Consider the following 18436-nt stretch of genomic DNA (forward strand, 5'->3'; position numbering starts at 1 on the left):
TTATGATCAAATACACAGTAAATATGAATTAAAATGTAACTACCCTAATTTAACCAGAGAACAAATCAGGTGTGAATATTTATGTCAAAGTGCAAAAAAATAATTTCTAATTTCCATATTAACACATAATAAACTAATGCTTATAAAATATTACTGCTATAACATTTTATATTAGTTGGCTTTAGAATAGTGTATTTTTAAAACCAAATAAACCCGACTGGAAAATATCATGTATGAATATTGTACAAAAAAATTCTTAAATGACCAGTGCAGAGATTAATTATAGCTGTTTACCCTAGAAGTTATTTCATGTAACTTTGCAAAATGTCCAAGGAAAACAAGGCAACATTCTGTAATATGCCACAATTTTTATTGCAACGTGGCTATTTTTGTGAGGGTAGGGAGTTTGATCTCAAAAACAACGTTCCATTTAAGGCTCTTTTATACAGAAATTGCCATCATGACTGATAAAATATCTTTAGTGTTGCAAGACTTACATGGTAAACAAAACTACACTTACTCAGTAGTGTACACTCAAAGGAAAACAAGAAGGCATTAGTAACAACTACTTCTTTTAAGAAGATAGGCAGGTAACAGGAATGAACACTGAGGTACTAGGATAAGTTGATGACACCATTAATACAACTTAATTGGCATTCCTTTTGGGGGTAGGGAGTTAAACTCAATACAAAAAAGTGCTTTCAATGCATAGTGTTATATTCGTGCTGCCATGTCACAAAAATAGGCTTGCCAAGGCAGGTGAGGTGTATGAATGCTGGAGCCTCACAGAACTGCAATCAAATGCAACCATAAATAATACTGAATAAAGTTTACCATCTGACCAGTGGATAATACTTTCAAGGCATTCAATTAGCTTACCCTTTGCGGTATTCTAAGCTATTCACACTGACAATCACATTTATTGTAGTGCTTGCTGCAAAGGAGGTATAACCAGTTTTTTTGGCTAAAATATCATGGGAAGGCATTCCTTGGGTTCTATATCAAGGTAACAGTATTAAATAGTCTAATGGCAATTACTGATAGGCTGCTTATATGAACGATAGTTCACTCATTCATTTGTGTTGGAAGGACCCAGTGGGAAAAGGGAAAAGAAACAAAACAACCCAAAACCTAATACTATTCCAATTGACTAAGTTGGAGAAATGGAAGCTCCTTAAGATCCAGATGGCACTTGGCTGTCATTTTACAAGGGTTTTCCTTCAAGTGAAACTACTACATTGCCTCCCAATTTCTCTCCAAGTGTCGAACGGTCCTTTATGTCATCCAAACCATTTACTTGCCACTCATGCTTAATACCTAAAAAGAAAAAGAAAAAAATTATCCCATTACCTTATTATAATTAAGAAAGTGTAATTCCTCTGCACAAAATAATCAATGTTTGTACCTGTAAATTTCTTTTTAATGGCATCTTTAGAGCTAGCATAAATCATCTTGCTTTTTAATGGTGCACTTTCAGGAGCCCTACAGAAGAAAAAAAAACCAATTGTTGAATCCCACTTAAAAGAAAAACAAAAGCAAAACTGACTATGTTAATAATAATCCTTGCATTTTAAAAGTACTTTTTTCTTTTGTTTTTACACACCAGAATATAAATACTAGGTCTTCTTTCTTAGACTCTTTTGTTTCGTATGTGGCATCGTACAAAGCATATCGGCAATCATTCAGAGGTAGCAACTTCACAAAGGATGTGTAGGGGTCCTCTACAGTATCACCAATGTCACCCACCAAGATCTGCTTTGCTTCCTCTACAATTATTTGTCTTTTGTCATCACTTAAACAGAAGAGAACTGCTTTCTTTCTTTTTTTGATCTCTTCTTGTGTAGAAGATTTTCTTACTTTCATATCATTAAAAACTTTGATGACTTCATCATTCACTGTAACTCCAGAAGCCTAAAAATAATAAAAAAAACAGTAATTCAGAACAAGTGTTTTGGTTTTAACCAAAATTACTATTTGCATAATGAGGATTCACTTTATAGTCTCATCAAAAACTGCACCTTCCCATGCAAGCAGTCCAATCTGTCACATTTTAATTATTAGTATATGATACCCCCTAAGGATTCTAACTCATCTGGCCCCATTCATCCTTTTTGCAAGTGGTTTGCTGGCTGAAGTAAATGGAACTTAGAGGGAAATGAACAAATACAGGTTGTCCCATCCTGAAATGTTTCCTCTTTTCACTGGGTGATGTCAGAGCTTCAGGAGCAGCAGCAAAAATACCTTCTGTATTGTGTCAACTCTGTAGGCCTTAAAAAAACACTTTTGGATTTCAGTTAATGCGTCTACTATTTTTTTTCTTTAAAGTCATCCTAGTCGGTGTCGTTTCCTCATAAGGAAAGAGAATCAAGTGTGAACTCCAAACCGCCCACAGCTGCAACATAACTGCCTCACAGCGCAAATGCAGGCACCAAAACTAAGGATCTATTGTAAAAGCTTTTTTTCTCACCGCGAGAAAATATCTTAAGAAGACTTTTCCCACCTCCCTAATCTTCCCCCAAAGGTTTCTATTACAGGCTATCCAGACCCTCACCAAAAGCCCTCTACAAGGGCTTTACAGCACGTACCAATTTTAGATCGCGCGTATTCAGAAAAAATAGGCAGCTAAGGGCAAGCGCGACACGCGCGGGGTGAGCTCCGCAGACTCTCCTGCGTCGCCGATCGCCGCTCCCTGGGTCGCGGCGCCTCCGGCCGCCTCCCACCCGGCTTCGGCCCCGGGCCCCGACCCCCGACCCGCGCCAGGGCCCTTTTCGCCCTCAGGAATCCGAAGAGCCGCAGGGCCCGGCCTGACGGCGGGAAGGCAGGCCGGCCACCCCGAGACAGAGCAGCGGGGCCGCGCAGAAGCGCCCACCCTTAAAGCCAAAATCAGGTTAAAATGGCGGCCTCAGTCCCAGGCCCTGTAGGGCCGTTAGCGCGCCGCGCCCGGGCCGCCCGACCACCCGGCCGGCGCGATCGCCTTACCATAGTGCTCGCGGTTGTGGCTGCGGCGGCGGCTCGGACTCCGGCTCGGTGGCACTGGGAGAAGGAGGAGGGGCGGGCAAGCGGGCGCGGCAAGTGCGGGGCACGCCGGGAGCTGCAGCCCGAGAGGCGGCTGCTGCACAGGCGGCGGCGGCGGCGGCGGCGGCGGCGGCAGCGGCTACGACGACGACTCGGGGGGCTGCAGGCGGCCGGCTGGCGGTCACGTGCGCGCCCCGGACTGGCCCTTCCGCCTCCCGGCCCCTCCGCCGCCAGGCCCCGCCCGCGTCCTCGACTTGACCCTCGGCGCGCGCCCCACAGGCCCAGTTGACTACGCGGCAGTGGCCGGAGACCAGGATCCTGGGCTGAGACGCCTCAAGCGCGCGGGCACCACCGTCGGCCTTCCGGGGAAGGCGCCAGGCCCGCGGAGGGGCGTCTCCACGCTGCCTTCCGGGGGCGCTGCTCTCGGGTTGGCTGTGTGTGAGGGGAGCGCGCACCGAAATGTCTCTTTTATTCACCCGTGGTTTACACCGAAACGGGCTGGATTCCAACGTTCTGAATCATTTTGGAAAGCCCCGGTAGAGATGGTGTGAATTGTCAGATCTGCTTATGCTTACAACAATTAAATGCGATAAACACACTAGGGGGTTACCCAGTTGATTGAATTACTCCGGAAAAAAGCAAAATGATAAAGAGGTGGAAAGTCACTTTCCAAAGTCTGTGGTTGCAATAACAACGGGAAAAAACTGGTAGTAACATCCCTTGGCAATATCTGTTTATATATCAGACCTCATAGGAAATGGACTGTACTCTGCCAGGTTTTTCTTGATGAAGCCCCAGCTATGACAGCTGACATCAAATAAGTGGACCTAAGAGCAGAGATTTCTCCCTCTTCTTGGCAATCATAACCTCTTGCAGCAAAACTTGTATAACTGAGACAAGGATCTTCACTAACGTTTTTCATACTTAACAAGTATGCCATTTGTCATAGAAAAAATTGTCACTTTCTACTTTGAGGAAAATTTTCATAAAGATTTAAATTAACTTTAACCTGACCTGTGGTGGCACAATGGATAGATCAGGGGTCGGGAACCCTTTTGGCTGAGAGAACTATGAATGCCACATATTTTAAAATGTAATTCCGTGAGAGCCATACAATATGTATAACACTAAATAGAAGTAAATGTGTGCATTTTATGTAAGACCCACACTTTTAAAGTACAAAAAGTCTCTGAATTCTTTTTAATAACGTTGTTATGCTGTTGCTAACCAATGATGAATAAAGTACTTCTTACCATTAATGCGACTTCTGGTGCTGCATGGTTTTGCTGATGGCTTTGTAGTCTGGTTGATACATGGTGAGGTAAAGCTTCATGCAGGCATTGAGACTTTCATCTGTTCAACGTGATTGTAGGTAGGTCTTAACGTTTTTTAGATGTGAGAAAGACTGCTCACATGCATACGTAGAGCCCAACATTGTCAGTACAGCAATACTCACACGCTGCAGTGTGTGGTATGTGACCGGAAGCGCATTTCAAGTTTTGACAATCAGCTGGTACGCGGGTTGTTTTTTCATTTCTCCCACTTGTGTTTGCTTGCCAACTCTGCTGCTGTCATGCAAGTCTTTCCAAATCTTCATTCAGTGACTTGAACTTACTCACCCACATGTCTGAGGTCTTCAGGTCAGCAGCTTATAGCTCAAAATCTCTGACGGAGACACCGAGGTTGTAACTCAGGTCGGTGCTGTCTACTGCACACTCGTATGGATGGGTGATGAACTTAAAAAGATGAGCGCGCTCATGAAATTCTCCAAAATACGCTTTGAATGACTGCAGGAGATTAGGTGTGAAGCCCGCTAGCTGCTGGAGATCAAGATGTTGAGCAGGGTCACTAGCTGTGCATGCATCTTTAAACTCTCCCAGTTTTTCAAAGTGTAGTAAACGACCTGTTTCAATGTCGGCAATGAAGAGTTTCAGCTTGTTTTCAAATGCAAACACTGTTTGTTGAAGGGATAAGACTGTATTTCCGACGCCTTGCATTTTCACTTTGAGCTGGTTCAGATATTCAGTCATGTCCACGAGACAATAGAACTTCAGGACCACTCAGTGTTAGCTAACTCAGGATGCTCGACGTTTTTCATTTCAAGAAAAGTCCAGATTTCGCTCAGACAAGCCGCAAAACAGCTGAGCACCTTCCCTCTTGACAATCAACGCACATTGCTGTGCAGAAACAGACTAGGATAATTATTCCCAACTTCATCCAGCAGTGTTTTAAACTGGCAACCATTTAAAGCTCAGGCAACAATAAAGTTGACCACCCGAATGACCAGTGACATCAACTCACCAAGCTGCTCGCCACAAAGCACCTCCTGATGTAGAATGCAGTGAAAACATAGGATGGGTCTCTTTTCATGTTCACGAAGAAGTGCTACGAATCCTCTCTTTTTCCCCACCATGCACGGAGCAGCATCAGTACACACCAAAATAAGTTTATCCATCAGTAGATTTTTTTTTCTTTAGCGAACTCAGTGAAAGACTTGAATAAATCCTCCCCTCTTGTTATCTCTTTCATAGGCAAAACAGCAAGACTTTCCTCACATAGTGTGTCACCGACAGCATACCTTGCAATCATGCTGAACTGGGATAAATGGCTTGCGTCTGTTGACTCATCCAAAGCGAGAGAAAAGAATGGTGCTGCATTTATTTCCTTCACTTGTGTTGCCTTGATTTGATTTGCCATCATGATGGTACAATCGTGAACAGTTCTTGCTGACAGAGGCATGTCTTTTATTCATTTGATTATCTTGTCTTTATCCGAAAAGTCGTCAAAAGGTTTATTGGCAACATCAAGCATGAATATTTTGGCATACTTCCCATCTGTGAATGGCTTTCCGTTTCTCACAATTGCTAAAGCACCAGCAAAGCTAGCCAAATTCCAGTCACCTTGTTGGGTCCAAACACGGAGTTGCTGCTGACTAGCTTGCACTCTGCACAGTAGCTCTTGACATGCTTTCTTCCTGCTGTCCCCCGCTGGATACTTCGATGCAAATGTAGTATGGCGTGTGTCGAAGTGTCGCTTTATATTTGACCGTTTCATCGATGCAATTTTGTCATTGCATATTAGACACACTGTAGAACCTGCTCTCTCCACAAAGGCAAATTTCTCTGTCTATTCCTGCTGAAAAGTACGATACTCCTCATCTTTTTTTCTTTTAGCCATCTTCTTCTTCAAAAGGGTTTCTGCAATTAGCTTGCTGACTACTTGATTAAAAGGAGGGAAGTTTACTTCCTGACCTCACAAGGACCTGTGTACCTTACGCATTATCCAATAAAAATTTGGTGTTGTCCCAGAGGACTGCTGTGATTGGCTCCAGCCACCCGCCACCATGAACATGGGCGGTAGGAAATGAATGGATTGTAATACATGAGAATGTTTTATATTTTTAACATTATTTTTTTTAATTTAAGATTTGTCTGCAAGCCAGATGCAGCCATCAAAAGAGCCACATCTGGCTCGCGAGCCATAGGTTCCAGACCCCTGGGAAAGATTGTTGACCTGGAACATAGAGGTCCCAGGATCCAAACCCTGAGGTTCCAGGTTTGAGTGCAGGCTCACCAGCTTGAGTGCAGGCATGGTTGTGGGCTTGAGCATGGGATCATCCACAGAATCCTGTGGTCGCTGGCTTGAGCTTCCCCCGCCACCCCCCCCCCCGTCCCCCCTGTATCCAGGCATCTATCAGAAGCAAGCAATGAAGGACTAAAGTGCTGCAACTAGGAGTGGATGCTTCTCATCTCTCTTGTCCTTTTTGTCTCCCTTGCTCACTAAAAAACAAAAACTAAATTCTTTTTTTTTAAAACTAAATTCTTAATGAGTTTATAATGAAAAGTTATAAATGAAACACTTTAGTGTTATCTGTAATGAAAAAGATTTAATTGTATTTACTTAGGGCTGATTTATGCTACCTTTTCTCCTAAATGTTTACGATTTCTACCTTACTCTCTTCATTTGGAAAATGGCTAAAATTAATTTAAAACTCTGATTAATAGTTAAAATTATTTTGTAAAAAATACTTGCTCTAAAAAGAGAGAATTGTTATTGCTAAACACTGTTGGGAACAAAATAGTAAGTCCAGCTAAACTTTGAAGCAAACTAAGAAGTGCAGTGTGCTGGCAGTTTGGGTATTAATCTTGGCACTGTCCCATCTCTAACCTCCAAGGGCTTTCAACGCTGACAGACCTCAGGGGCTTCATCTGTAAAACAAGTTCTGATTAAATTATCTTTAGTCCTTCCCAGCTTTAAAATTAAATTTTGTAGTATATCAGTGTTTCTTAAGAAATGGTTTGTGGGAGATGACGTCAGAGTAATGGCGGGGTAGGAAGCGATACCCATAAATCTCCCCCAAAACTCAACAAGATCTTCAACCAGAAACAGAAAAACCTATCCTTGGAGCCTCCAGATGTTTCACAATACACCCGAAGGTATGATCGAGCGAAAAATTGGCTAAATATATAACCAAACCCCGAAGGAAATAGGGAGTAAGAAATGCTCTGCCTTCCTCACTACCTAAATAGGGCTTCTTTCACTGGAAACTGAGAATATAGAAACTAAGGCGGGCAAAGGGGGTGAATAGATCCAGGCCGTGGCACTAACAGCCGAACCAGGCTGTGGCACGGAGATCCAAGCCGAGGAAAAACTGTTCCTGTGACAACCCGGGCAATACAGCTAACACTCGCGCCAATCCCAGACAAAGAAAGACAAGCGGGGCAGCCATTTTACCCGATCTCCTGGTCGGCACGTGCAGATAGTGGGCGAGAGAATCCTTCCAAAGCCCCAGGAGTGTGCGCCCGTGTTGTCCCACAGAGAGGCAGAGTCAGAGGCATTTGTGTGGGCCAAAAGTGGAATCTCTGGGCCGCCCCAGCGCCCTGGGGGAGCCGCGTACGGGAAGGGAGCGAGAACTAATTCCAACTCTAGAACTTTTCCGTGCGGGAGGAGTTTCACTCAGAGGGTGAGGAGGATGGCCTGATATCCTGGTCGGCGCGCACGGAGAGTGGGCAAGAGACTCCTCCCAGCACCTGAGGAGTGGGAGCCTGTGTTATCCCACAGAGGGGCAGAGTCAGGGGCCTTTGTATGGGCTGAAAGCGGAATCTCAGGCCGCCCCAGCGCCTTGAAAAAGCCGCACACGGGGACGGAGCAAGAGCCAATTCCAACGCTGGAACTTTTCAGGGGGGGCGGGGGATTTTACTCAGAGGGCGAGACTTCTGGCCTGACATCCTGGTCTGCGCACACAGATAGTGAGTGAGAGTTTCCTCCAAGCGCCCCGGGAGTGGGTGCCCGCCCGTGTTACCGGACAGAGTGGCAGAGCCAGAGGTCTTTGAGTGGGCGGAAGCCCTGGCTGATTATGCTAGCAGCTCTGACTGACTGAGCCTTACCCAGAGCCCTGCACTGAGTGGGAATAGAGTGGGGAGTGGCCAGCTCTTTGAGCCTCTTACTATCCAGGCAGAGGCAGCAGCAACCCCGTGGCTGGATTATCAGGCTACTAATTGAGGAAGGAAAGACTAGGAGAGAGGCTCCAGGAACACGGACTCTCTCACTGTCAGAGCCTATAAATGCTAATGAGCCTCGACTGCCAACGTGACTAAAGCACAATACATGACATCGCCATAGAGACTTACCGACTGCAAACCTCTACCTGAGCGTGCCAAAGGGGCAGAACCCGGGGTACAGAGTCACCGACCAGGAAGAGGGAGAGAAAAGAAAAAGCAAAAAGATAACCTCTCAAAATCAAGAATAATCCGCAGACTTTATAACCTATCCCATTTTATTATATTTGTTCGTTTGTTTCTCTTATCTTCATCCTTGATTTTTTTTTTTCCTCCTCCAATTTGGTCCTTTAACTCTCTACCGGTCTTACTCTCTCCTCTCCTTGAACTACACTACCCATAAGTATTACATCTCCCATTATCTTTTCTTTCCTCTTCCTTTCTCTCTATGAGGGTTGCACTCCAAAACCCTTAACTCTCTCTCTCTCTCCTCTTTTTTCTTCTTTTAGTGGTTCCCTCTTTTTTTTTTCTCTCTCTCTCTCTTTCTTTTCTCCCTCTATATTAGTTTCTTCCTTTCTCCTTTACGTCTCCTCTCATTCAAACCTCAATAACAAACAAATTATCTTATCTGGGACTCAAACTTATGTTTGTGGCATTTTGGGGGTTTTTTACTTCACCTTTTTAACTCACTAGCAGTGCTCCCATCCCTGGCTCTCCATTTTATCAAGCTCTTGTTCCACTAAATACAATAGTAATTTTTTAATTTGTCCCCCCATTTTCCTGTTTCCCTATTATTCTTCTCACCATAACTCTTAGTCAACCAACACCTAAATGCAAATCATTTTATTCTTGATCCAAATTTTTTCATTATTTCCTTTTTGTGGGTCCATACCCCCCCTTTTTTTAAATTTTATTTTTATTTATTTATTTATTTTGCCCCTTTATTACTTTTCCCCAATTCAGGCCCTCCATTACAGGCATTGTTTGTTCTATTTAATACAATATAATTCACAGTTCACCACAAGATTTTCTCAAGAAAGAGGGGAGAGGAGAGGAGAGGAAAAAAGGAGGGGGGAATAATTTCTTTTTTTTAAATTTTAATTTAATTTTATTTTTCTTTATTTCATTATTAATTAAAAAAACCACTCTTTTCGATTTTTTATTTTTTTAACTTTTTATTCTTTATTAAATCTCATTAATACTATCAACAAAACCACCCTCAGATGCCATTAAGGAAGACAAAATCGAGTATCATGGATTTTGTCTTCAAAAGAAAGAGAGGTAACACAGATAGATGAGGAAAAATCTATGGAGAAAAAATTTAATATATTGGAAACCTTGGAGCTAAATGACAGAGAATTCAAGATAGAAATCCTAAAAATCCTCCGAGATATACAAGAAAACTCAGAAAGGCAATTTAGGGAGCTCAGAAAACAACTCAATGAACACAAAGAATATATGTCCAAGGAAACTGAAACTATAAAAACAAATCAAACAGAGATGAAAAACTCAATTCACGAGCTGAAAAACGAGGTAACAAGCTTAGCTAATAGAACAGGCCAGATAGAAGAGAGGATTAGTGAAATAGAAGACAAGCAACTTGAGGCACAACAGAGAGAAGAAGAAAGAGACTCAAAAATTAAAAAAAATGAGATAGCCCTACAAGAATTATCTGACTCCATCAGAAAGAATAACATAAGAATAATAGGTATATCAGAGGGAGAAGAGAGAGAAAATGAAATGGAGAACATACTCAAACAAATAATAGATGAGAACTTCCCAAGCCTGTGGAAAGAACTAAAGCCTCAAATTCATGAAGCAAACAGAACTCCGAGTTTTCTTAACCCCAACAAACCTACTCCAAGGCACATCATAATGAAATTGGCACAAACCAATGGCAAAGAAAAAATTCTCAAGGCAGCCAGGGAAAAGAAGAATACAACATATAAAGGAAAGCCCATTAGATTATCATCAGATTTCTCAGCAGAAACTCTACAAGCTAGAAGAGAGTGGACCCCAATATTTAAAGTCCTGAAAAAGAGGAACTTTCAGCCATGAATACTATACCCATCAAAGCTATCCTTCAAATATGAAGGAGAAATAAAAACATTCACAGATACAGAAAAGATGAGGGAATTTATCATCAGAAAAACCCCACTCCAGGAATTACTAAAGGGGGTTCTCCAATCAGATACAAAGAACAACAAAAAAAATAAAGCCACAAGTAAAAGCTCCAAGAAGAACACAATAAAACCAAATTTAAACTGTGACAACAACAAAAAGAAAGGGGGGGAGAGGATGTAGATTAACAGTAGCCAAGGACGATGGAGTGCAAAAGTACTCACAAAATAGTGCGCTACAATGAACAGGGTAGGAACCCTTTTCATTACTTAAAGGCAACCACCATTGAAAAAACCACCACAGAAGCACATGAGATAAAAAAGATAGCAACAGAGGAAAGATGTATGGAATACAACCAAATAAAAATAAAAGATAGAAAAACAAAAAAGAAGGATCAAACAAGACACAAAACTAACAGAAAGCAATCTATAAAATGGCAATAGGGAACTCACAAGTGTTAATAATTACACTAAATGTAAATGGATTAAACTCACCAATAAAAAGACACAGAGTAGCAGAATGGATTAAAAAGGAAAATCCAACTGTATGCTGCCTACAGGAAACTCATCTAAGTAACAAGGATAAAAACAAATTCAAAGTGAAAGGCTGGAAAACAATACTCCAAGCCAATAACATCCAAAAAAAAGCAGGCTTAGCATTACTCATATCTGATAATGCTGACTACAAGACAGCAAAAGTACTTAGAGACAAAAATGGCCATTTCATAATGGCTAAGGGGACACTGAATCAAGAAGACATAACAATTCTTAATATATATGCACCAAACCAAGGAGCACCAAAATATATAAGACAGCTACTTATTTACCTTAAAATAAAAACTGACAAAAATACAATCATACTTGGAGACCTCAATACACCACTGACGGCTCTAGATCGGTCATCCAAACAGAGAATCAACAAAGATATAGTGGCCTTAAACAAAACACTAGAGCACCTGGATATGATAGACATCTACAGGACATTTCATCCCAAAGTGACTGAGTATACATTTTTCTCCAGTGCACATGGATCATTCTCAAGAATCGACCATATATTGGGCCACAAAAACAACATCAGCAAATTCAGAAAAATCGAAGTCGTACCAAGCATATTTTCTCATCATAAAGCCTTGAAACTAGAATTCAACTGCAAGAAAGAGGAAAAAAATCCCACAAAAATGTGGAAACTAAACAACATACTTTTAAAAAATGAATGGGTCAAAGAAGAAATAAGTGCAGAGATCAAAAGATATATACAGACTAATGAAAATGACAATACGACATATCAGAATCTATGGGATGCAGCAAAAGCAGTGATAAGAGGGAAGTTCATATCACTTCAGGCATATATGAACAAACAAGAGAGAGCCCAAGTGAACCACTTAACTTCACACCTTAAGGAACTAGAAAAAGAAGAACAAAGACAACCCAAAACCAGCCGAAGAAAGGAGATAATAAAAATCAGGCCCTGGCCGGTTGGCTCAGCGGTGTAGCGTCGGCCTGGCGTGCGGGGGACCCGGGTTTGATTCCCGGCCAGGGCACATAGGAGAAGCGCCCATTTGCTTCTCCACACCCCCTCCCTCCTTCCTCTCTGTCTCTCTCTTCCCCTCCCGCAGCCAGGGCTCCATTGGAGCAAAGATGGCCCAGGCGCTGGGGATGGATCCTTGGCCTCTGCCCCAGGTGCTAGAGTGGCTCTGGTCACGGCAGAGCGACCCCCCCCCCCGGAGGAGCAGAGCATCGCCCCCTGGTGGGCAGAGCATCGCCCCTGGTGGGCGTGCCGGGTGGATCCCGGTCGGGCGCATGCAGGAGTCTGTCTGACTGTCTCTCCCCGTTTCCAGCTTCAGAAAAATACAAAAAAAAAAAAAAAATTAGAGCAGAAATAAATGAAATAGAGAACAGTAAAACTATAGAAAAAATTAATAGAACAAAGAGCTAGTCCTTTGAAAAGATCAACAAAATTGACAAACCCTTGGCAAGACTTACCAAGGAAAAAAGAGAAAGAACTCATATAAACAAAATCCAAAATGAAGGAGGAGAAATCACCACGGACACTGTAGATATACAAAGAATTATTGTAGAATACTATGAAAAACTTTATGCCACTAAATTCAACAATCTAGAAGAAATGGATAAATTCCTAGAACAATACAACCTTCCTAGACTGAGTCAAGAAGAAGCAGAAAGCCTAAACAGACCTATTAGTAGAGAAGAAATAGAAAAAACCATTAAAAACCTCCCCAAAAATAAAAGTCCAGGCCCTGACGGCTATACCAGCGAATTTTATCAAACATTCAAAGAAGACTTGATTCCTATTCTACTCAAAGTCTTCCAAAAAATTGAAGAAGAAGCAATACTTCCAAACACATTTTATGAGGCCAACATAACCCTCATACCAAAACCAGGCAAGGATGGCACAAAAAAAGAAAACTACAGACCAATATCTCTAATGAATACAGATGCTAAAATACTAAACAAAATACTAGCAAATTGAATACAACAACATATTAAAAAAATAATACATCATGATCAAGTGGGATTCATCCCAGAATCTCAAGGATGGTTCAACATACGTAAAACGGTTAACGTAATACACCATATCAACAAAACAAAGAACAAAAACCACATGATCTTATCAATAGACGCAGAAAAGGCATTCGATAAAATACAACACAATTTTATGTTTAAGACTCTCAACAAAATGGGTATAGAAGGAAAATATCTCAACATGATAAAGGCCATATATGATAAACCATCAGCTAACATCATATTAAATGGCACAAAACTGAAGGCTTTCCCCCTTAAATCAGGAACAAGACAGGGTTGTCCACTCTCTCCACTCTTATTTAATGTGGTACTAGAGGTTCTCGCCAGAGTAATCAGACAAGACAAAGAAATAAAAGGCATCCATATTGGAAAAGAAGAAGTAAAGGTATCACTTTTTGCAGATGATATGATCCTATACATCGAAAACCCCAAAGAATCCACAAAAAGACTACTAGAAACAATAAGCCAATACAGTAAGGTCGCAGGATACAAAATTAACATACAGAAGTCAATAGCCTTTCTATATGCCAACAATGAAACAACTGAGAACAAACTTAAAAGAATAATCCCCTTCACAATTGCAACAAAAAAAATAAAATACTTAGGAATAAACATAACAAAGAATGTAAAGGACTTATATAATGAAAACTATAAACCATTGTTAAGAGAAATCGAAAAAGATATAATGAGATGGAAGAATATTCCTTGTTCTTGGTTAGGAAGAATAAATATAATCAAGATGTCCATATTACCCAAAGCAATATACAAATTTAATGCAATTCCCATCAAAATTCCAATGACATTTTTTAAAGAAATAGAGCAAAAAATCATCAGATTTATATGGAACTATAAAAAACCCCGAATAGCCAAAGCAATCCTAAAGAAAAAGAATGAAGCTCGGGGCACAATACCTGACTTCAAACTATATTATAGGGCCACGACAATCAAAACAGCATGGTATTGGCAGAAAAGTAGACCCTCAGACCAATGGAACAGAATAGAAAGTCCAGAAATAAAACCACATATATATAGTCAAATAATTTTTGTTAAAGGGGCCAAGAACACACAATGGAGAAAAGAAAGCCTCTTCAATAAATGGTGCTGGGAAAACTGGAAAGCCACATACAAAAGAATGAAACTGGACTACAGTTTGTCCTCCTGTACTAAAATTAACTCAAAATGGATCAAAGATCTAAACATAAGACCTGAAACAATTAAGTACATAGAAGAAGACATAGGTACTAAACTCATGGACCTGGGTTTTAAAGAGCATTTTATGAATTTGACTCCAATGGCAAGAGAAGTGAAGGCAAAAATTAATGAATGGGATTACATCAGACTAAGAAGTTTTTGCTCAGCAAGAGAAACTGATAACAAAATAAACAGAAAGCCAACTAAATGGGAAGTGATATTTTCAAACAACAGCTCAGATAAGGGCCTAATATCCAAAATATACAAAGAACTCATAAAACTCAACAACAAACAAACAAACAATCCAATAAAAAAATGGGAAGAGGACATGAACAGACACTTCTCCCAGGAGGAAGTACAAATGGCCAACAGATATATGAAAAGATGCTCATCTTCTTTAGTTATTAGAGAAATGCAAATCAAAACTGCAACTCACACCTGTTAGATTAGCTATTATTAACAAGACAGGTAATAGCAAATGTTGGAGAGGCTGTGGAGAAAAAGGAACCCTAATCCACTGTTGGTGGGAATGTAAAGTAGTACAACCATTATGGAAGAAAGTATGGTGGTTCCTCAAAAAACTGAAAATAGCCCTGGCCAGTTGGCTCAGTGGTAGAGCGTCGGCCTGGCGCGCGGGGGACCTTGGTTCGATTCCCAGCCACGGCACACAGGAGAAGTGCCCATTTGCTTCTCCTCCCCCCCTCCTTCCTCTTTGTCTCTCTCTTCCCCTCCCACAGCCAACGCTCCATTGGAGCAAAGATGGCCTGGGCGCTGGGGATGGCTCCTTGGCCTCTGCCCCAGGTGCTAGAGTGGCTCTGGTCATGGCAGAGCGATGCCCCCGAGGGGCAGAGCATCGCCCCCTGGTGGGCAGAGCATCGCCCCTGGTGGGTGTGCCGGGTGGATCCCGGTCGGGCGCATGCGGGAGTCTGTCTGACTGTCTCTCTCCGTTTTCAGCTTCAGAAAAATACAAAAACAAACAAACAAACAAACAAAAAAACTGAAAATAGAACTACCTTATGACCCAGCAATCCCTCTACTGGGTATATACCCCAAAAACTCAGAAACATTGATACGTAAAGACACGTGCAGCCCCATGTTCATTGCAGCATTGTTCACAGTGGCCAGGATATGGAAACAACCAAAAAGCCCGTCAATAGATGACTGGATAAAGAAGATGTGGCACATATACACTATGGAATACTACTCAGCCATAAGAAATGATGACATCGGATCATTTACAGCAAAATGGTGGGATCTTGATAACATTATATGAAGTGAAATAAGTAAATCAGAAAAAAACAGGAACTGCATTATTCCATATGTAGGTGGGACATAAAAGTGAAACTAAGAGACATTGATAAGAGTGTGGTGGTTACGGGGGGAGGGGGGAAAGGGAGAGGGAAAGGGGGAGGGGGAGGGGCACAAAGAAAACTAGATAGAAGATGACAGAGGACAATCTGACTTTGGGTGATGGGTATGCAACATAATTGAAAGACAAGATGACCTGGACTTGTTATCTTTGAATATATGTATCCTGATTTATTGATGTAGCCCCATTAAAAAAATAAAATTATTAAAAAAAGAAAAAAGAAAAAAAATGGTTTGTACATGTTTTCAGGATTAAGTAAATATAAGAATGGAAAATCCTAATGAGTAGGACTTGTGTCCTAGTTTGCATGATAAATTCTTGCATCCAAAATTTAATATGATTTAAATGGAAACATGTTAGGTATTGCCTATGAAACCATAGACCTAGTTTTTATGCCCATAGCTTGTGTTTAATTAATTAATTAATTAATTAGGGCCTTGATCAGAAGGACTTGGGTCTCCCATGCATGGTGCAAAGGAGTGGGTCTTCCATACTGTTCATTTTCTTAATGGGAAGATTGACGTAGTTTAGAGACAAAAATTGAGAAGAAATTTCCCAATGCCTAAGCATGAATCCCAAGCAAGCAGATAATAATACTTTAACATTTAGCTGGTATCATATAGTTTATGAAACCTTTTACTTTCTTAACTCTTTAGGAATTCCAAGGAAATCATGGAGAATGGCATTCCAGGACTCCAATATCTACCTTGTGTGGATATCAGCAACTCTTCTTCCTATACTTTTCCTCTCAGAGTCTCCCTTCCTTCTGAGCCTTGAAATTTCCAGCAAAGAGATTCCACAGAGGCCAAAATCCTGGCAGAGACAGGGACACCTAGACTAGGTGTCAGAACCTCTCCCACCAAAGCTGGGGATTCCAAAGATGTTAGGCACTCCCAGCTGTGACATCAACCCCTCTCCAAACTTCTCTGTCTCTTTCAGAGTTCATCCTCTCATGTTCTAGGATTCTCGTCCTGAAGATATTCTTGTCTTTGCATATACTGTATCTTGTTGCCTTGGAATAACTTGTTTATGTCTTTTGCCACCCCACTATACTGTAAACTCCTTAATAATCTGAGCCCTACTCATCTTTGAATTGCTGGAACCTGGCCATAATAGGTGCTCAATAGATGATGAAGTAATACATTTAAGATGCTTTAGTGCTATAAAGCAGTGGTCCCCAACCTTTTTTGGGCCACGGACTGGTTTAATGTCAGAAAATATTTTCACGGACTGGCCTTTAGGGTGGGACGGATAAATGTATCACGTGACCGAGACAAGCGTCAAGAGTGAGTCTTAGATGGATGTAACAGAGGGAATCTGGTCATTTTTTAAAAATAAAACATTGTTCAGACTTAAATATAAATAAAACAGAAATAATGTAAGTTATTTATTCTTTCTCTGCGGACTGGTACCAAATGGCCCACGGACTGGTACCGGTCCATGGCCCAGGGGTTGGTGACCAGTGCTATAAAGAGAATAAAAGAAATCTGAAGATTATGAGGTCTTTCTACATATCCTTGCTCTTAGAATCTCAGGGTCAGTAGCAACTCCTCTTCATAACTGTTATTTTTAACACCTACCACCACTGATGTGGTAAAGGGACAGCATTTTCAAGCATTGCTGAATGAATTTTGGCCCCTGTGTAGTGGAAGGATCTGAATGTCAGGCATCATATATGTTAGTTTCCACTGGCTGCTATAACAAATCACCACAAATTAGTGGTTTAAACACAACACAGATTTATTGGCTTACAATTCTGGAGGCCAGAAGTCAGAAATTCTCCTTCTTTTTTTTTGTGTGTGTGTTTTTTTCTGAAGTTGGAAATGGGGAGGCCCAGCATGGCCACCAGGGGGCGATGCTCTGCCCATCTGGGGCGTTGCTCTATTGCAACCAGGGCCATTCTAGCACCTGAGGCAGAGGCCATAAAGCCATCCTCAGCGCCCGGGCCAACTTTGCTCCAATGGAGCCTTGGCTGCGGGAGGGGAAGAGAGACAGAGAGGAAGGAGAGGGGGAGGGGTGGGGAAGTAGATGGGCGCTTCTCCTGTGTGCCCTGGCCGGGAATCGAACCCAGAACTTCCGCACGCCAGGCCGACACTCTACCACTGAGCCAACCGGCCAGGGCCAGAAATTATTCTTATGGGACTAAAATCAGCACTTCATTGCTTTGAGAGGCTGTAGAGAAGATTCCTTTTCCTTGCCTTTTCTAGCTTCTGGTGGCTGTCCTGTTTCTTGATTTGTGGCTCTCACACAGCAATTGCCCCGCTTCCACCCCTGCTTCAGTCATCAGATCTCTCACTCTCTCCCCTCTGCCTCCCTCTTCCACTTCTAAGGACCACTGTGATTACTTGGGACCCAATGGATAATTTAGAATAATCTCCCATCTCAAAGTTATGTTGATCATGTGCAGTCCTTTTTGCTATATTCTGGGTTCTGGGTTTAGGACAGGGATATATTTTGGGGGCCATTATTTTTCCTACCACACCACATCTGTTCTCTTTAGCATTATCAAGCCCAAACAAACGGTTAACAGGTGGGACCCTGTGCAATCCACTGCTAGAACACACATCTAAACTATAATTTTCCTTTTGCTGGAGACAGGAATAGCAGGAAAAAAGAATCATTAGGAACTAAATGGTAGTAGCTTCAAAGAGGATGGGTCTGAATGGAATCTCAGGTCTGGCACAGTAGTGTCATGTACT

At 41.8% G+C, this 18436-nt stretch overlaps 1 protein-coding gene across 1 annotated transcript; it reads right to left on the reverse strand.

Moving 5' to 3' along the window:
• Window positions 1-208: 208 nt before the first annotated feature.
• CFL2 (cofilin 2) lies at window positions 209-3351 on the reverse strand. Its single transcript, XM_066342003.1, has 4 exons — window positions 2980-3351; window positions 1604-1911; window positions 1406-1482; window positions 209-1317 (listed from the first exon to the last, which is right to left on the reverse strand). Exons 1-4 carry the CDS (start codon window positions 2980-2982, stop codon window positions 1205-1207), a joined length of 501 nt encoding a protein of 166 aa, XP_066198100.1. The 5' UTR covers window positions 2983-3351; the 3' UTR covers window positions 209-1204.
• Between the last annotated feature and the right edge of the window lie 15085 nt (window positions 3352-18436).

The sequence above is a fragment of the Saccopteryx leptura genome, chromosome 6, assembly GCF_036850995.1.
Source record: "Saccopteryx leptura isolate mSacLep1 chromosome 6, mSacLep1_pri_phased_curated, whole genome shotgun sequence".
NCBI lineage: Eukaryota > Metazoa > Chordata > Mammalia > Chiroptera > Emballonuridae > Saccopteryx > Saccopteryx leptura.